General features: G+C 36.0%; 2 protein-coding genes across 11 annotated transcripts in view; one reads left to right on the plus strand and one right to left on the minus strand.

The window, feature by feature from the left end:
* Positions 1–288: 288 nt before the first annotated feature.
* asap2b (ArfGAP with SH3 domain, ankyrin repeat and PH domain 2b) overlaps positions 289–21,548 on the plus strand; it is a 57,795-nt gene continuing 36,535 nt past the window's right edge. Inside the window, exons 1-3 of one of the 8 annotated variants that reach the window (XM_073932731.1) lie at positions 289–597; positions 16,880–16,972; positions 17,270–17,412. In XM_073932731.1, the coding sequence (XP_073788832.1) occupies positions 17,287–17,412 (126 nt within the window). In that variant the 5' untranslated portion in view covers positions 289–597; positions 16,880–16,972; positions 17,270–17,286. 8 annotated transcript variants of the gene reach the window in all.
* On the minus strand, positions 814–15,904 carry cpsf3 (cleavage and polyadenylation specific factor 3). Of its 3 annotated transcripts, none has more exons than XR_012395385.1 (18): positions 15,727–15,904; positions 15,503–15,566; positions 15,036–15,133; positions 13,270–13,398; positions 12,999–13,176; positions 11,124–11,213; positions 10,872–11,022; positions 10,611–10,786; positions 8,949–9,107; positions 8,702–8,848; positions 8,461–8,613; positions 4,808–4,916; positions 4,472–4,570; positions 4,294–4,388; positions 3,163–4,207; positions 1,564–2,993; positions 1,384–1,480; positions 814–1,303 (listed from the first exon to the last, which is right to left on the minus strand). XR_012395385.1 is itself a non-coding variant. In NM_001003836.1 (18 exon segments), coding segments are annotated over 18 exon segments (2,073 nt in total). In that variant the 5' UTR covers positions 15,798–15,857; the 3' UTR covers positions 886–1,201.

The following is a 21,548-nucleotide window of genomic DNA, read 5'->3' on the forward strand; positions in this document are numbered from 1 at the left end:
CAATCCATGGACATACACAATTTGTTATTGGAGCAACTGCGGTTTCACTCATACACACAAAAAAGGAAGAAAAACGACCTCGAATTACTTCACAGCTCAGGGACTTATTGAAAGTAATGTGGTGTATTGAAATTACTCCTTTGCATAGCCCATGGGTAACACAAAAATGATAAGTGGTTGTTTTCATATTTTTTCCATGGTGTTTGTTGGCTGGTTTAGCATAGAAATTAGATAATGATCTATCATGGTGGGTCCGTGTAACGCTTTGCAGTGGTAAATTACCGAATCATTCATGCAAACGATTCCTTCAAATTGGCGGGTTCTTTCCAGCAGACTTCAGCTCAAATGATAAACGTTAGGATCTGAAGGAATGCTTCGTAATTAAAGACAGGTGCGTTTGAAACAGCATAGCATAGTACTAATTTTTTCTAAAACATGGTAACCTACATGGTAAAAACGTGTTTTAACAATAACGTGAAGGAAAAAACGCCTTTGTCTGTGACATGCCTCAATTTATAAGTTTTCTTTGGAAAAATAAAATCGTGACGTGTGGACAGTCGACGTTGCTGGCAGTTTCATTTTCATCACACCATGACGGTAAGACTCAATTCTTGTTTTTGGCGCGTTTATTGAAGAGTTTGGTTTAGATCAGTCCAGTCAGTGCTAACATAAGTTAGTAGGTTTTTTTTATTAGTTCTTTTTTAATCTTTGTTCCCACAGTATCAGACAGCATAATGGCCATCTTACCTAATACTTAAAATTTCGGTCAGAAATGCTAGCCCTTGACAAATAAAAAAGCACACACAAGGAGAATTATAATTCCAACTGTATTATTTGATATTAAAACAGTTACGATATTATCAAAAGCATAGAGCACATTCGTACTTCAAAGACCTCATTTATTAAAGCAAATGCATTGATTTTAAACTAATTACAACTTAAACAAAACAACTTAGACAAAAACAACATACCAAACAATCACAGTTTAGGCTATTGTATAATTGAAAGACCTGGAAAAAGACAAGCATCAACATACACCGTAAACTGTTTTCCTTTTTTTAATTACACTTTCATTTGAAGTGCTTTGTCCAGTTCAGTATCTGGTTTCTTCTTCAGTCTGGCTTAATAGTTTAAGTTAAAGGACTCTGATATCAACAGTTTTTGTGGGAAGTGAATAGCCTGAGAGAGGGCAGATGTCATCTCACAACACTGGGTTTATGGCTTCATACAGCCTCTGTACGGCGAGCTCCAGCATTTCTCTGAGAGAATCATCTTCAGGATTGGGCTCTTCATACTCCACCGTCTGAACACAAACACATGAGAATTACAAGACTTCCCTTTTTGTAAAACCTCAAGATGTACAATTGATAGTTTGACGCTTACTCTTGTTTCCAGGTCAATGAAGGCCGTCTTCTCATCTACATTCACGGCGAGACAGTTCTTGTCTTTAAAGTCGACACACTCCTCTCCAAACATGTCTCTGCGAATTGTGGCAGAAAAAGAATTTAGTGCATCATAAATATTGTTGATGGTGAGCAGAGAGTGCTGTGAGGCTGAACTTACTGGAACATTTTCAGTAGTCTATTCTGAAAAACATTTACATCCACTTTCTTTTCTTGGGGCTGAAGAGCTAAAAAGAGAAGGAAAACAGAAATATTGGTGTAAACAGGACATAAGACAGTATAGAAAATAAGAAGAGAGGATGAAAAGGTTTTCTTCGGACATAAACCAGCAGATCGAGGAACAGCGTTTTCCCCAGAGCTGTATCCTATTTGAACTCTGCCTCCCACTAACTCTTTTGCCCCCCACACAACCCCACACTCTCCTTATAACTCCACTCCCCATAAACACTGCATTATTTATTTTTTATTATTTAATATTTGCACAATTAAAATTACACACATTAATCGCACTACAGTGCACTTAATTTATCTTGAATTGTACACACACACTGTATACACTCACCGGCCACTTTATTGGGTACACCTGACCATCTGCTGTTAATGCAAATTTCTAATCAGGCAATCGCATGGCAGCAACTCAATGCATTTAGGCATGTAGACATGGTCAAAACAATCTACTGCCATTCAAACCAAGCATCAGAATGTGGAAGAAAGCTGATTTAAGTGACTTTAAACGTGGCATGGTTGTTGGTGCCAGAGGGGCTGGTCTGAGTATTTCAGAAACTGCTGATCTATTGGAATTTTCACTCACAACCATCTCTAGAGTTTACAGAGAATGGTCTGAAAAAGAGAAAATATCCTGAAAGTAGCAGTTCTGTGGGCACAAATGTCTTGTTGATGCCAGAGGTCAGAGGAGAATGGCCAGACTGGTTCGAACTTTATAGAAAGGCAACAGTAACTCAAATAACCACTCATTACAACCGAGGCATGCAGAAGAGCATCTCTGAATGCACAACACGTCAAACCTTTAGGCAGATGGGCTACAGCAGCAGAAGAACACACTAGGTATCACTTCTGTCAGCTAGAAACAAGAAACTGAGGATAAAATTTGCACAAGCTTACCAAAAGTGGACAATAGAAGATTGGGAAAAAAGTTGCTGATCTGGTTGCTGGTCTGAGTCTCGATTTCCTCTGCATTAGGATGGTAGTTACCCTATCTGCCTTTAACAACATGAAAGCATGGATCCATCCAGCCTTGTATCAATGGTTCATGCTGGTATTGGTGGTGGTGTAATGGTGTGGGGGATATTTTCTTGGCACACTTTGGGCCCTTTAGTACCAATTGAGCATCGTGTCAACACCACAGCCTACCTGTGCATTGTTGCTGACTATGTTGCATGTCCAAATCCCTTTATGACCACAGTGTACCCATCTTCTGATGGCAACTTCTAGCAGAATAACATGCCATGTCATAAAGCTTAATTCATCCCAGACTGGTTTACTGAACATGACAATGAGTTGACTGTACTCAAATGGCCTCCACAGTCACCAGATACCAATCTAATAGAGCAGGGATGTCAAACTCAGTTCCTGGAGGGCGGCAGCCCTGCACAGTTTAGTTCCAACCCTGCTCCAACACACTTACCTGTAGGTTTGAAACAAGCCTGAAGGACTCAATTAGTTTGATCAGGTGCATTTAATTAGGGTTGGAACTAAACTGTGCAGGACTGTGGCCCTCCAGGAATTGAGTTTGACATACCTGCAATAGAGCATTTTGGGATGTGGCAGAATAGGAGATTCGCATCATGGATGTGCAGCCGGCAAATCTGCAGCAACTGCGTGATGCCATCACGTCAATATGGACCAAAATCTCTGAGAAATATTTCCAGTACCTTGTTGTATCTGTGCCATGAAGGAATAAGTCAGTTCTGAAGGCAAAAGGGGGTCCCAACTTGGTACTAGTAAAGTGTACCTAATAAAGTGTACATTTGTAATTATGTTCATATCTATCTGCATACCTCTGTTCATAGATAATATAACCTGCTGTATATAATGTTCATAGTACATCCATCAGTAAATATGACCATAGTTTTTCTATAATTGCACTTTATAACTTATACCTGTATCCTGCACTTGCTGCTATCGCACTGCTGGTTAGACCTAAACTGCATTTCCGTTGCCTTGCACTTGTACATGTGTAATGACAATAAAGTTTGAACTAATCTAAACAAGGAAACAGAAAAGCAAGGAAGGGAGAAAGAAAATACGATGAAGGAGAAATGAAAAAATATGTCATTAGTAGACAAATAAGGAAGTGGGGAAGAGGATTGACGAAAAAACAATGGAAGAAATAAAAGGAGTGATATGCAAAAAAGGAAGTAAGAGAAAGGAAAAAAAGAAAAGCAAGCAAGGAAGGAAAATAAATGGAAAAAGACAACAATGAAGGGACAAAAGAAAAACTAAAGGAAGCAAGAGAGAAATTAACTAAAAGGGAATCAAAATAATGCAAAAAATAATTAACATCAGTACCAGAGGGAATGAATAAACAAACAGAAAAAGAGAACAATAGAGAAAGGAAGAATAATGAAAAAGGACAGAAAGAGTAAACAAAGATATGACCGAAATATAGCCTATAATGAAAGATAAGAGGAGGAAATAAGCAGACATATTGAATAAACGATTTCAGTTGCACATTTAATCTGGTGTAAAAATGCACCTTTCTGAGCTTTGGGGTTTGACTGCACTTCCAGAACCACTGTGGTGACGGCATCGGCGTACATGTCATTCAGAGGATTGGCAAACCACTGGAGGACAAAAACACAAACACACGCACGTCAGTTCAGTTGCTATAGTAACGTTTGGCGTATTAATGACAGGTGAGTGTACTCACCTCCAAAACCACCAAGTTGTTCTCATGAATCACTGTGATGCTGTTAAAGACTTTCACTGTGCTCTTCTCTGACATCTCAATCTCCTCTACATCACCTGCAATACACACATAGTGAACATGACATGTAAACACAACACAACAAACACCACATATAAAACACACACAGAGGTATACACACCTGTCAGGTGACGTAACTGACTCAACAGCAAGGGAAAAGGGCCAGTGAAGGGAATGGCTTGAGTCTGTTTCACCGTGCTCATGGCAAGATCAGTGTAATCTGCAATATTTAAAAACAACAGCACAGAAGCAAACACACACCATTTGTGAGTGTATGAAACAATGTTACTGGCCAGTTGACTGGTAACTTCCTACAAATTCAAATACAATGTCCGAGAATACAGAAATGGTGTTGTGTGGTTATTAGAATTACAAGCACTTTGTAATTACAGCGAATGTTAGTTTTAGGCCCTGCACACATATATGAACAACGAAACAATCATAATCATCAGCTTACTAGAGAGGTCAGAAGGAGAGAGGATGTGGTAACTGAAGTTCTTTTTCACCAGGATCCCGGAGACTCTCTGACCCTGTGAACACTTCTTATCCGCAAGAGAGCCCATCACCTTGCAAGACAAAAAAAGATCAAATTAGACGGATGCAATAATTCCTGCTTCAGCGAGCTGACTAATTTTAAAATGTTAGTTCACCCAAGAAATGTAAATAATACCATGAATATACAGGAATCAGAGAGTGAAATTCAATACCTTTTAAGACCTTTTTAAAACTCTTTATATACATCTTAAGATCTCATAACCATTTTGGATTTCAACCGGAAACACTGGCGAGATTTCAACTTACAGTATATTTACTAGGGATGTAACGGTATTGTAAATACCGTCATACCGCAATATTATTTTTTTTCGATATTACCGAAGTCGCATGACTCGGTAAAACTATAGGTCTTCTGAGAAAATTTGCTCAGGCGAATGAAGCGAACGTGAGGTAGCGAAAACTACAATTGCCATCAGCCCATGCTTGACCATCATCACTTGCGGTCTGTTGTCGCTACAGATCCAGTAATGCGGAAATGGAGTGTGCTGCTAGAAGCGGGGATGAAAAGAGCTGGAAAACTCTAAAGCAGGTCGCACACCAGAAGCGGCGCTCGGCGGCGCGCCGCGCAGCGCCATGTATTTTAGAATTCTAATCATAGGTTTCTATCAGGATACACACACCGGCGCCGCAAGTCGGCGGCGCCCGGCGACGGCTCAGGACGCAGTTCATTTTTCAGCCGCGCCACAGAGCGCCATCTGATTAGTTTCATGTTAAATATCATTCGAATGTGCGCGTCTGGTGTGTGATACTTATAAACTGTCATGTACATCTGAAAACGGAGGCGGGGCTGCAGACATTCGCCTCTCTGATTGGGGCTTTTCCTGAATATTAAGTAGCCTAACACGCACAGTTCAGTCCTGCATTATCTCCGTGTAAGTTCAGACTTCGCAAGTTTGATTAAGGCTGCAGTCTCTTCTTCTCAGTTTGATATGGAAAAGCAGATTATACCGAGGACACGGGTAAATCTTCAAAGGGAACAGTGTACTTTATAACTTCATTCACATCACCCTGGCTTCGTTGTTTCACTTTCTCAACAATAAAATGTAAACATGATTTAAGGAACTGCCTATTTTCATTTTAATATTAGCAACTTAGACAGCAGACATGTTGAGGCGCCGTGCTGCATGAGCGTCATCTTCACTGTGTGGATATTTATAACAAAACGGAGCCGATAACAACTGCCTCCTTTCAATTTCAGTGAAAACACGAAACACAGCCTCTCTTTTGCGGAGTATCAGTTTTAAGAATCGATAATGGCCATTTTAAAAGTATAACATACAATAAGTTTATACATTATAGGAAATAAAGGCAAACGATCAGTCAATATACAGAATGGACGTGGTTACATTAATCATTAACTTATCTTTGCGCTGAGCCAAAACACGTTACCTGAGAACAAGTAATAGATTCCAATGCCCAAAGTCAGGGAATATGTCGTTAGATAAAGACAACAAGATAAATGAAATATCCCGTTTAATAAATATAGTGAGATTAGATCCAGCGGGAGATGCTTGATGAGAAGTCTGACTAGCAGAGCTCTCATCTGGGTAGATGGGCTGAGTGTGATTAAATGTTGAATGTGATGAGTTTTCAACAATACTAAATTGAAACTTTATTGTTTTTACATGGTTTAATAATTTTTTGTTATTAAAATTGAAGTTCCTGTTTCAAAGCTTACAGATAGATGGCTAATTTGTATGTCATTGACACTTTTGGCACTTTTTTGGAGTATTTTCATAAGTTTTGTTTTTTCCTGTAAATGATTCAATAAATACCGTACCGTGACATTCATACCGAGGTATTACCGTACCGTGAAATTCTGATACCGTTACATCCCTAATATTTACTAAACATTAGTGTAAGAAACTAATCCAAAACTAAACCATTATTCATATACTGAATACAAATCTATTAAATCTAGCTACAATAATTCAACAGGTTGGCGTCTATAGAACTGCAGAAATAATGGAGTTATTCTAGCAGGATTTTATTAATTTTATAAACTACACAGCATCCTGATACTCGCAGATTTAATTCAGGCAAACATTAGCACACAACCATACATTGCATAATCAAAAATGATATCAAATTTGATACCCTGCACAATAGCATTTAAGACATTTTAAGGGCCTTAAATTTCTCTACATTGATTTATCAACTATTAATACATTTTAAGGGTGCTTTCACACCTGTGAATTCATTCAGTTGTTCCGAAACAGGAATTAAAATGATTACATTGTTGCTCTTTGTTCTTGGTGTGGTTCGCTTTCACACTGCAAAGCTGCAAAGTTTCTAAACGGACCAAAAGAGCAAAAACAAGTCATGCGTGAGTAAACTCTCCTCATTTTGGGGAGGGTGCGCAACGTATTTGAGGACCAGGAGGGAGACGCACGATTACCAGGAGACTATCACTTGTTTGCAGGCATCCAGGAGTCTGTGCATTTGCGGGAGACAGCAGAAACTTCCATATATGCCTATTACATATCCATAGAACACTGTGATATAGCTGTACTTGGATCGTATCGCTTTCTCACTACAATCGATCCGCTCCAGAGTTCAATCAGACGATCTCGGACTGATTGGCACGGATCAGAGCGTGATTGCTGGATTCACATATGCCAAACAAACCGCAATAACTGGGAAAACTAGACAGGTTCCTAAACAAAAGTCTAGGTGAAAGCACCCTAAGACCCCACGGACACCCTGTAACCACTCTTCAGAGCATCCTAGAAACATATGACTTTCTTCTGCAAGTTGAATCCAAAGTTATTTTAAAAATTATATTAGGCTTTTCCAGCTTTATAATGGAAAGGGCAGCTGTTTTTTTATCAGCAGTCAAAAATTCAATAAAGCTTATCCATATTTTTTTTAAAAAAGTGCCTCATATGGATCTGGAAGGTGAATAAAGGTCTCCTAGAGTAGCTTACATCTGTCCAAGGTCAAAAAATCTCTCTCATAATATACATTGAACATGACCCCATCCTTTAAAGTCGCAAATGATTCATTTATAGTGTAACGGTTTGGTTTAAAGCATCTGCTCAAGCCGCAAAGAGCAAAATAAATGATGGATTATGCAGAATTGTTAAACATGTATGTAGATCAGTTACAGAAGTTCAAATGTAAATGTCAACAACCTGTTTCTGCATTTCAAAATCAATTCTTTTAAGAGACTGATATGAATGAGAAGTAAAAAAAAAAAACAGAAACAAACAAACAAACAAACACTGCCATAATAGTTTAGTGAGTCAGTTGTTCACTTGTAGTGTAAAGCAGGCTCCAACACTGACTTATTAAACCAAATGGAAAAAACCCAAACATGTTAGCGGTTGTGTGGATGAACTAGATTATCCATTTTACCTGGCAGGGGAGTTTGTAGTTAACTTATTAACCATGGTAGAGTGAAAAATTAAAAGCATCCTATCAAGCTGAACCTAATCATTCAACCTTGGTAAAATCAGAGTGAGACACCACTATATTAAATGTATCTAAATGTGGATGTAACACTGACAATAAACCTAGGTAGGTAGACATGGACAAGCAACAGCGCAGTCTCACCTTGGCCAGTTTCTCTCCTCTGAAGTTGAGTGTGACGGCCTCTGTGTTTCGAGGATTGTGCACCTCAATGTGAACCTCATCATTGTCCTCATACTCTCGGATCAGCGCAGCCTTCAACCGAGCCATTTCATTCTGCTCTCCATGAACCAAAATCTGAAAACAACAACAACATGACACCTGATCCAGAACCTGATGACCATCTCAGGACATCATCATCATCATCATCATCATCATCACTGACCACATGAGGAGGTTTCAGAGCTCGGATGAACTCGCTGGTCTGCTGGTAGTCTGTATGAGCAGAGAATGAGATGTAATCCACTGACATCTTCAGCGGAAGCTTCTGTCCAGACATGGTGGTGATCTCCTCAGGCTCAGACATGATATGCTGCACGGAAAACAGGGTGAGGTCAGAACAGGTCAGTCATGCTCAAAAAGATGATGCTGAACTCTGGGGACAGGTTTTGTTGAAGATTGAGCTGATTCACCTTTGCGAGTGTTCCTTCCACACAGTAACCCGCTATGATGACGCCGTTCCTCTTGTCTGTGCACCAGCTCTCAAACAGCTCTCTGGAGAGGCCACTCTGCATCATACCTGGAGATGCCATCACTACACTTGGGCCGATGTCATCGAAATGGTCCATGCTCTGAAGGAGAAGACATATGTTTTTGAAACACAATTATGAAACTTACATTTTTTGCTGAATGGGTCTTGTTATTGTTAGCACTGATAAAACAAATGTAAGTGTTTTGCTCATTTTATAACACATATTTAAGTATATAATACAAAGAAATACAAATAAAATAATTTTCAGAATATTATTCTAATAATATAAATAAAAGTAACATTTTTAACAGCTAAAAACAAAAATGAACTCTGACAATATAAAATGAATTTAAAAGTAAACATACACATTACAATATTAAAGGTGCAGTGTGCAAGTTTGACACCCTGTAGTTGAACTAGGCATTACATTCCTGGATCAAAACAAATGCAAGTGCAGGTTGCCAGATTGAGGAGTGAGTCTGAAGATCAAGCCTGAAGGCTGATTTAACCATGTTCTAAAATATTTTCCATATTAAAAGGAGTTTTTGTTCTAACCAACACCTCAAATAGAAATGTTAGAAATGGCTTCTATATTTCGCTTCTGAACAGCACAATAAACTGTGATCACCTCGGGTACAGCTCATGTGCTTTATTAAGTGTTTAATGCCAATAATGTGAGTTTGAATGCCATTTTACATGACATTTATTGCTGCACTACTGAAAGCAGCAGCAGATAGTTCACCTTAAATCTTGAAAATAAAATAAACCGTTTGAAATTGAACTTGAGAACTGTGAACCATCACATAGTGATTCAGCATGTATGTACATTTAATGATGTTAAAGAGGTATATGTATTAAATACATTATAAACCTTACAATTTTGTGAGTGAGTGCATGTTCTGTGATTCTGAATGGCTGTATTTAAATCCGTAGTGTATTTTCTGGTGCAAACCTGCTTATTAAATTGCTTATCACTGCAAACCACGTCACGTAGCGTGTTGTTAGGACACGGGGTTACAATGTAAACTGCTCACCCTATGTTTACGCTCGTAATATTTATATTATTTGCAAATTAATAACCTCATGTGGAACCTTAAAAGGGTTAAGACAGATGATCCAGCACGGAAAAAACTTTTTTAAAGCAGAATATCTGACTTCAGGATGTTTTTTCAGATAAACAAGAATGTTCACTTGACATGTTTCTTAAATATCTGCAAACATATTATGGTTTTTTATGCTTTAAAAGAGTCAAAAACCTACATACAGCATTTTTCCCAAATTATGCATACATCATAAATGTTGCCTAACCTTAACTAACTGAAATAATAAGCTGAAATATTTTAATTACAAAAACCATACTAATTAAAATGATAGTTTTTTATTACAGTTTAAAATAAATAAAATAAAGCATGTGCACCCGCGTGTGCACACACATTTATACTAATCTGTTGCATGTTTTCAGATTTTGGAGAAACCCACACAGTGGAGAACATGCAATCTCCACAATATATTAAATCTATTATTAGTATTAACATTTTTAAATTACTGAACATGTCTGCCTCAATTCCAGAAAGTCTATTTTACAGACTTTAAAGATGCTCACCTTGAGATTGCTGATATGCTTAAAGACGAAAGGGTTATTAATATTGATGGCCTTGCGGATCTTGTCATTCATTGCATTCACATAGGTCTGATACACAGCCATGCACTTCTTAGCCAGAGACGAAGCATAGTAAATAGGAATGTCATGGAGCTCAGGATGATTCTGCCAGTATTCATCTGAAGTGGAGGACAAGCAGAATATCAGATGACTCTAATGAGGCCTTATTGATAAGGTGGCTGTGAGTAAACTGCTGGACGTTACCTAGAATGAGAAGCAGCTCCTGGGCTCGGCCCAAAGCAAACACGGGGATGAGGCAGCGGCCCTCACGGTTCACTATGTCATGGACTGTGTTACAGAAACGAGCCTCTCTCTCCTCTCGCTTCTCATGGATGTGTGTACCATATGTGGACTCCTATGTGCACAAAACAGATGAGAGGGACACTAATGGGTAAACAAGGGAGAAAAACTCTTATTTTTTAAGGGTAATCATATTTTTAGCATTGCAGTACATACAGTAATGAGAATGTCTGGTTTGACGCTGGGAATCTCAGCAGCCATGAGATGTCGGTCTTCTTGGCGTGAGAAATCACCGGTGTACAGCAGCTGAAAATAATAAGTGATCACAAGAAGTAAACACAGTGATTATTTTCAGAAAGTGTATAGTTTGTGTAAAGGCTAATTTATATTTCTGCCTCAAGTGTACATGATAGGTACAGCATCACATACTCTCCACCAAATTCCTGGCGCACACCCAAAAATATAACAACACTTCCCGAAGATTTGTGATTGGTTGACTTGGTATCAGTGATGAGTGTGGGCGGGGCAGAGAGCCATTGAGAGGAGCATGGCCAGAGTGTTTAACAAGTGTCACGTTCCACAGAGGAGCTTCAAATAAATTTTGTTTTGTGTTTAATTCATGATTGAACTTAAGGCTGTACGGTACTGGAAAAGAATTACATTACGATATTTTGTTTTTCTGCCATATATATTGCGGTATAAGGCTGCACAATATATTGTTTCAGCATCAATATCACAATGTGATATTGTGATATTGAGTGTGGATTATAACTTACCCTTTTGAAAGTGTTTTTTGAAGCCTGTGACTATGAGGGTTTTAAAAGCATTCATTCATAGAAAATTGTATAATTTGTAACTTTGATAAATTAATAACGGTTAAGTTTATTGAAATGATTATAAAACAAAGACTATGCAGTATTATTTAACATTTGATTATTCAATTACTATATACCTGAATACAGATCGACTCCTCTGAAAACAATAAAATGCTTTATTTTTAATTGGTATTTTTTATTATTGTTGTTGGTATTTTTTTCATTGAATTTTTGTATGCTTGTTGATTGTTTCTTATATTTTATGCATACGCTTTCCCCTACAGAATGACCCCAATCAATCTAAAATTATACATTTTTTCCAAAAAGTTATTTAACAAATCTAGTGAAATTGTATTTATACAGCAATATATAAATCACAGAAAAAAATAAATATTGCAATATTAAATTTTTTCAATAACGTACATCCCTATTATGATACATATTACAGAATACAGTTTCTAAGGGCCCCCTGCTCTTCACTTTCGTCCATGAAAAATCATGTTAAATGACACTATAGTCTTCATCATATTAAAAAAATGAATGAATAAATACAATTAATCTTTGTTAAAGCTACAAATACTATAAACTATGTTAATACTAATAATAGCTAGTAAATAATAATGTTAATACTAATAATAGCTAGTAAATACTATACACTTTTGTAAATACTTAAAAAATACGCAGTCACAAGCAGTGCTTAATTTGTGAATTGCGAGGTTAACGGATCCGGCATGTTACCGATGTTGTCGTGGACGCCAGTGAAGAGGGTTGGGGAGTCGCGAAAGAAAGTGAAAGTGAACAGCAGACGGGGGAGGAGGGCAGTTAAGGAGGGGAACTCTATGATTCTACTAATCATATGCATTCTGAACTGTAAAGCTTGGTTCACCAAATATTAACCATAATATAACACCATAATACTGACTCGTCACTGCAGATCCTGCAATTTAACTATTGCAGTTGCACATACTTTGATATCAATGCTAAAATTATATATTGTGCAGCCCTAATTGCAGGTGTTGAACATTCGCCAGTTTCCCCAACTCTATCTTTAAATGAGTGTGAACTTGAGCTACTTTTGTAGTACCATCACACACATTTCCCCTGTAGACCCAAAACACCAGCAAAGAAACCTGTTGGCATTTGGACAGTATTATTGCCAAAGAAATACAGACATAATAAAGAAGTATAAATGCTCACAATAGTGATCACTCGATGTAGAAGTTTAAATCAGGTGTAGGTGACAGTGAACAGGTCAGAATGAATAAACCACACGTACCTTCACTCCTGCAATCTCAATCATGAACATGGCTGCTCCCAAAACATGCCCTGCATGATAACACCAAAACTTGATGCCGGCCACCTCTTTCACTTCATGGAAGTTGATGGTTTCTATCTTGTCCATGCTTTCTTCTAGATCAGTCTCGGTGTACAGCATGTCGTCAGCTGAGATATTGCTACAGACACAACGAAACCAGACAATATGCTAAAGTTGATTCATTTTATAGGCTTCAAATTGCAGTTAGATTGAAACAAGAGCTTTATTGTACCTGACTTTGACATAGTCTGAAAGTAACCAGCGGTAGATGGCTTTGGTGGCATGGGTCATGAATGTCCTCCCTTTGAAACTTGTCTTCTGTAAAAACCATGGTAAAGCTCCACAATGATCCAAGTGAAAACTGATAGAGAACAAAAGAGGAGATTAACAGATGTTGACTGGATCATAACAGAAACTATCAACCCTCATCCTAAAATATAAAAGGCAAAGTTTACATGTTAGGCACGTTTATGTGTAGACAACACAACACAAATGTTTTAAATTCAGTTAAGAAATCTAAATTTGGAGGACTAACACTAATGAAAACAGGTTTAAACATGAATGTTTTTTTTTTCAAGAAAGCTATGAAAACATTTGTTATTTTGGCCAGTTATGACAGTAAAATTACAGTATTTTAATTTTATATATGCAACAAATGCTATTAGACCTTTACAGAAAACATATTACATAAATAATTTTCATACATAACTGTTTGACCCATGTAGTAATTGTAGTTGATCTGTATTTAAATCTATCTATCTATCAATCAATCTATCTATCTATCTATCTATCACAATAATTCATATCAAATGAAAAAATCAGGTTATTACAGAATATAAAAAATTTACTGTTATAATCTATTATAATAATTGCATACAATTTAGCTAAGAAATCTATTTAGTGTCATGTATAAATTGCCATTTAATACAGAGACAAATAATATTATTACAGTTTTCTCCAACTGCTTACACACGTTTTCAAAACAGTATCACCTTAATTCAAAAGTCTACACACAATTCCCAAAACTGCACACAGAAAAATGCAGATTGCCTCACATCTCCTTCATAATGTAACACTTCTTTCAAAATGCCATGAACATATCAGAATGAAGCATTTACATTCAAATTGTTTACGTCACTTCTTTCTTAAGACAAGACTTTTTACTATGTCATGTAAACACTGGTGTTCTAAATCTAAAGATCTTTAGGCTTATATATCAACATTTCAATACAATGTTTTTCAGTGAAAATAGGGGTAACAGGTACACTGTAAACACCAATCACATGCAGACAAAGAAAATATTTGTTAGGCCAAACATTATTGTTGTTTATAGTATAAAAACATAAACAAACTCTGTACAAACGTGGAATAAATAGAACATATGTAAAGCAAAAGTATGCTCTATAGAGTAAAGAACATAATTGAGTGTTAAGGGCGTTTCAGGGGGTGGGGGGTGGGGGGGGAAGTGTCCACTGTCTGAAAAAGCGTGATCAGTTAAGAAATTAGTGTTTTCACATTTGAGCAGTGTGTGTGCGACCTTGTGAATAAGTGTAGCATTTTGATTGCTTATGTTTGGAAATTGATATCAAGTGGCTTTCTGTTAGATTTTTGCATTTTAGATAGTGAATTGTGTGTAATGTTTTGGAAAAAAAATGTTTTATACAATTGAAAATTGAGTTCAAGGCTGGGAAATAGCTTCTGGTTTTGGAGATTTGAGGTGTAGTTTTGCATTTTGAGTGAGAGGTTTCAGAAATTGGGTTCAACATTTCATTTGCAAAATCATTTCAACTCATTATAGTAGTGTATTTACTTACTCATTTGATTAATTCTAATATATTTAAGCTTCTTATTTTTAAAGGATTGTTGTTAATTTGTGTATACATATTTTATGCTTTCTCTCCAAACATTTCCATAATACCCAGGGCACTACTTAATATCCCCGGGCCCCAGTCTGAAACTCCTGGAATAGCCATCTTTGACTGAAAAAATGTCACTTACTGGCTGATGAGCAGCAGGTCAATCTCAGCTGGGTCTATTAAATCAATGTAAGGCAATGCATCCATGCCCTCCAGTCCAGGGTGGATGCCACAGTCCAGCTGCAGAAACATTACAATACTTAAGGAAACGTCTGTCAAGTCCATCATAAGATTGAAGTAAAGCTGGTTTTATATTAGCATATTTGTTCATTTTTGAACAGTGAAAACTTGTGACGAGGACCCTATATTGATAACCACGCTACTTTGAAGGTATGACCTCAAAACAACATTTGCAATATTTAATGACTGTGAACAATGTTGTACTTTGATAGTCCTTGACTGATCACATGATTTCACTATAAGGAATTTGCAAATAACACTTTTCTGAAATTATACTATTACGAAGAAAGTCTGTAAGTGTGAATATAAAACAAACTTACGCTCAAACATCAAGGGTAACGTTAGAGCAGACAATAAAACAATGCTTACCATGATTTTGCGGCCTTTGAACTCCAGGATGATACAGGACCTCCCAACCTCCTGCCCAGCTCCTCTGTTACAAACATTACGTTAATAGTTACAGTACTCCGAACTAAAATGTACAAGATGTCTTGAACTATAATGTAAACTGTAAAACTAAAGTAAAGTAAGTGGAGAAAACATTTGGCGCGGAACTGAACTGTTATTGAAGACAGTGAATGAAGTGAACTTACAGCGGTCTGATGAGGAGCTGATCACTCTCTTCCGCAGGCACTGGTACATCGGCTTTACGTTTGGTAGCCATGTTTGTGATGGTTTTAATCTTAAATAAGTAATACTTCTTGCATATTTAGCGATACCTCCAATAATACCAAACAACGATCAAGAGAGCTGAAAACCACACGCTGTAGACAAGTACTTCCGGTGTAGTTCCGAGTCAAAATAAAAGTTCAACATGAAAAAGAAGGTTAGATGAAGAAAGCTTTCTGCTTAATTTAATACTACATTTTAACATTATGTTGTTTAGATATATATTGTTATAAGATATATTATTTTGATCATATTTGCATTTTTATTTGTTTTAATATCTTTTGAAAAAATAATTGTGTAATACAATTTGGATAATTAATCACATTTCTGGACATATATATTTTTTCTAAATACAAAATAAAAGTGTATTTATCTTTCTTTTTTATAGGAATATGTTTGTTCATCTATAGGAAATTTATTATTTAAAATTATTATAAAAAATTAAAAATATTTAAAATTTATTTTTAATCTTAATTTTCTTTTTAATTGACTATTTATATATATTTTTACATGTTTAAGCTTCATCATGTTAAAAAGCTTTTAAACATTAATTCATAAGATTATGAATGTAAAGAATGTAGTTAAAATGTATATTGCAATACTTTGATGGCAAATGCACATTTAGGTTTATGAAACTAATGATAAAAGTCCTAAACTAATAATTACTTATAAGTCTGTACTCTTTGTATAATTAAAGCTAGGAAAAAGTAAATTAAGTATCAATTAGGGGAAATCAAAATCAAGTACTCTGTGTTTGCAATAATTCTAGATGCAATCAATCAGTTATTAATCAGAACTGACAATGTATAGGCAGACGTAATTGCCTAAGATACTAAAATGTGATTTTATTACAATATAAAAGCAGCTATTTATATGTATAAATACATATCTATAAAAACGATATCTAAAACGACATATCTAAAAAGGATATGCTCCAAAATTAAATTACTACTAAAACTAAAACAGATTACTAAAATGCCTATTGCAATTGTTAAATAATAAATCTTATAAATTATATCAGGTTAACAGCGTGCCATATTATTTTTCTTCTAATAATACATTATAATTGCTTTACAGGTTTCCACAGCCAGTTTATAACCTCCCTCTACTTTGATTGGGCAGGAAGACAGTATGGTCCTTTCTCATTGGCGAACTGTATGTGATTGACAGGTAATTGACTCCACCTACAAAATCCCATGTAAAGTGAACTTGTACAGTACAGGTAGGACGGGCGGAATCCAGAAGTGTTGGTCTTGTCAGCTGCTCGTGTGATGGAGTTGTTAAACGCTTGTGTTCAAAGGCAAATCCTCTTCTCATCGGCCGTTTACGTTTTAACTTCACGCGGAACTTTTAAACTGAACTAATCTCTAAGGAATGACTGAAATGGACTTGAGTTGAAGTCTGGTTTTTGAGCGCGAAGCTACAACTTTAAGCAAACTTTCTTTCTTTTTTGGATCTATTGTGTAGATTTAAAAGGAATAATCATGCCTGATCAGCTGACAGTCACTGAGTTTGTGGACATTACCCATGAGGACTATAAAGCACCGACAACATCAGTGTTCTGCACGCGCATGGCTCACTGCAGGAATACAGTCGCCGCTCTGGAAGAGGTAAAACACAGTCAACAATACAAGTATAGCACAATTCAAGACTAACGCCAAGTGTAAAGGGCACAGTTCACATCTCCATTTGTGACTATATCTATGTATATGGTCTTTTTAACCAAAGCAGCTGGAAAATGACTTCCTTCTAGCCAGAAAACTCAGTGTATCCACCAGGGCTGGAAGTGAACCTCGCCCATGTTCAGCTGCTTATTCTTATCGCAGTGTTATGAAATAAATAGACTAGCCTCTGACGCCTCTGTCTGGTCATTAAGTTTTTTCTAAAGCTTTTAAAGTCAGTCAGAGTGATAATGTGTACTTATAATGATCACATACACTTACTATAACATTATTATTGAATAATAACACTGGTATTAATTAATACAGCGTTATGGATGTGACATTTGCTGTAAAAACTCAATACATACATTTACAGGGAGAGTATATGCTAACATTATATTGAAACATCTGTTTATATTTTCCAAAACTACTAACCACGGAGTTATGGGATCAGACGAATATCAATCTGTAAACATTTTTTATATTTTAAATGAGAAAAATAAGCATGCAATATGAATGTGACCAAAAGTCTGTGAGTTTACAGTTATGAACGACCCAAATGAAATAATGCTAATAAAAAGGATAAGAGTCTGCTCACTATAGAACAAACATCATTGATTTTATTTTATTTGACATTTTTGCGTTCATAAGGGAAAAGCTGTGTTAGGGATGTGACACCTCTCCGTTGTGAGTGTGACAGATGAAATTGGCACTTGTGTAACTTAGGTAAATCCAATATAATAGTTTGAAAACATTGACTGAGATATTTCTGAGTATCTTTACAGTACTATAAAATACAAGCCTAAGCAAACATGTAGAAAGGGTTTCACTGTTTTGGTGAAAACTTACTTTTTTATGGGAAGTTTGACATTTATATGAATTTGCTCATATATCGCAGATATTAAAGTTCACCCAAAACTGACATTTGTGTCATCATTTACTCACCTCTCACTTATTTAAAACCTATTTGACATATTTCTGGTGAACAAAAAAGTAGATATTTTGAAGAAATCTAAAAGCCTGTAACTGCTGACTTTCATAGTATTCGTTTTACCTAACATGTAAGTCAATGGTTACAGGTTTTCGGCCTTCTTTTCTTCATTATATATTCTTTTGGATTCGGTAGAAAAAAGGAACTCTTAAAGGTTTTCAATACACACAAGTGTGAGTAAAAAGTCAATATATTTTCTTCTTTGGGTGAACAATGCCTTTAAGAACTGATTTAAAGCTAAATTCAAATGTATTTAGTCTGAGGTCTGTCAGAATTAACAGAGATCCTATTAACAAATATAGATTTTATGAACGTAAAAAGATATTGTAATCTATGATGATAAAGATTAATGAATATTGGGGCATCACGGTGGCACAGCGGGTAGCATGATGGCCTCATAGCCAGATGGTTGCTGGTTCAAACCCCGGCTGGGTCAGCTGGCATTTCTGTGTGGAGTCTGGGTGTTTGGGTGTTTTCCAGTGTTGGGTTGCAGCTGAAGGGTATCTGCTGCGTAAAACATATGCTGGATAAGTCTGCTGTTCATTACACTGTGGCGACCTCTGATTAATAAAGGGACTAAAGCCAAAGGAAAATGAATAAATGAATGTTCACTAGACCCCATTAAAAAATATCCAAATGTGTCGTGGCATTGGTATGGACACATATCAAAGCAGTATCTTTGAATACCATAGTGGGCTGGGTATAAATGACCATGATTTAGCATTACTTTTATATGGTACTACCTAGATGCACTTCCATAACTGTGTTATAATAGCCAGCTTTGGGACTTTTTAAGTTAACAAATGGAGGAAAAAATGCCATTTAGGTAAACAGTGCAGGTTAGTCTGTGCTTCATAAAACATTTTTATTCAACCTCAGAACTTCTCATGTTTAGATGTGTGGATCAAAGTTCAGTACACTTGCATTTTAAATGAACACAGGCATTACTTTAAAATGCACTGACATCAGTGACCCACAGCTTAAGCTAACTTGTGCATCAACTAGTAAACTGAAAAGGTTATACAGGGTTATTTATACACCATAACAAGTTTTATATGTTCATCAAAATGGAAGGAACTACACTGAAGAGAATATTAACAGTGATCATTTGACACATAACACTACGAAAACACCACATAGTGTGAAATCATCTATTAATACTGTATTGCAGTTATTTAAAGGCTCAATTATTTTCACAAACACTCATTTATTTAAGTGGATCAACAGTGATTGAACTGTGTATATCAAACATTAATTGAACCCTCATCACCAATTGCTGTTAAGTTATTGCAAGTATCATCTTGGTAGTTATTATGTTCACATGGTGAGGAGGGCATAACTATTTTGTAATTACAACGGAAACCTGTTTTTGTCAGGCAATGTTTTTTTCTCAGAAAAGTAGAAAAGTTGCACTTGCTCTATAAAAAGATTGTGTCAGATAATAATGTGTTGAATGTGGTTAAAAAAAACTGAAAATAAAATAAATTAAAGAAACCAACTTCACATTTATGGTGAAGTGTTATTTAGTAGCAGCACAGTAAGTAGCAATGGTTAATGTAACTGTCAAAGAGACTATACAGTAATAGGCAGCATGCGTCCCATTTTGGTGTCTTCTAGGGTTGTCACGATTCTATAAATTTAGGCCACGATAATATACCAGCTGAAGTATCATGATACCAAGTTGAATCGCGAAACTGTTTTAATTTATAGCTTAAATCTACGAAATAAAGCATATTGTCACAAATAGGCTACTATATTTTTTTGTTACTATAATACATAAATTTAACTCAAAATTCCCTTATTATTGAAAATTAACAATCAGATCATTTGTACAGATAACAATTAATGACTTCTTTTAGAACTTGGCTGGAATTGCTTAGGGACCCAAAATCACTAAAACCACCCCTGTCCGTCATCGTGTATTCACCCTTTAGTTATTTATTAGCAGAGATGGAAAGTAACAAAGTACAAATACTTCGTTACTGTACTTAAGTAGATTTTTTTGGTATCAGTACTTTACTACACTTTTTACTTTTACTTCTGACATTTTTACACAAATATCTGTACTCTGTAAATATCTGTATTTTTGTATCTGTTCATTTCCATTTTTCGTTCGTGGTCATTGTAGCTAAATCATATTCACTGGTTTCAAAGAACTTTAGTTAAATGAAATGTCATAATTTGGGTCCCATGATCATTTATTGTAAAAGATATGTTTATGTAAAGATGACACAAGATACATATTCTCACCTGTACTTATTAAAATATGTCAAATATTAAGTGATCAACTAAATTTGATTTAACTAAAATAATAAAAAAGACTTTCTACTGATGGCATTTCTGCATGGAGTTTGCATGTTCTTCCCGTGTTCGTGTCAGTTTCCTCCGGGTGCTCCCCAACTGTCCAAAGACATGCGCTAAAGGTGAATTGAATAAACTAAATTGGCCGAAGTTTATGTGTGTGCATATGAGAGTGTATGGGTGTTTTCCAGTACTGGGTTGCGGCTGGAAGGGCATTCACTGCGTGAAACATACTGTATGCTGGATAAGTTGGCAGTCCATTCTGCTGTGGTGACCCCTGATGAATAAAAGGACTAAGCTGAAGGAAAATGAATGAATGAATAAATGAAGGAATGAATGAACATTCTTCTGATAAATGTTGTAAAACCTAGTAGTTTGAAGAATAATGATAAAAAATTAATTGGCTTAATTTTGCAATGGATTATTTATGTTTTAATGAAATTAATTCAGTTATGTAATGTTAATTAGTAAACTGTTCTTATAATAAATTACATTTTAGTCCATGTTTCTTGTAGATCATGGGGGAAAGGAAAATCCCAGAAAAATACAATTAAACAAGACATATTTGAAATTTAAACCACACTGAACTAAACTGACCTAAACTTCAAACTGGACTGATACAGTTTCAATTTACTAGAACTTCTATGTTAAGCGGCTTTGACACAATCTACATCGTAAAAGCTCTATAGAAATAAACACGAACTGAATTGAATCTTCTAATGTACCAAAAAAGCAGTGTTAAACTTTTATTGTTTTAAAAATCTTATCACTCTTTGACCTGTCTTGTATACCC

Source organism: Danio rerio, chromosome 20 (assembly GCF_049306965.1).
Source record: "Danio rerio strain Tuebingen ecotype United States chromosome 20, GRCz12tu, whole genome shotgun sequence".
Lineage (NCBI taxonomy): Eukaryota > Metazoa > Chordata > Actinopteri > Cypriniformes > Danionidae > Danio > Danio rerio.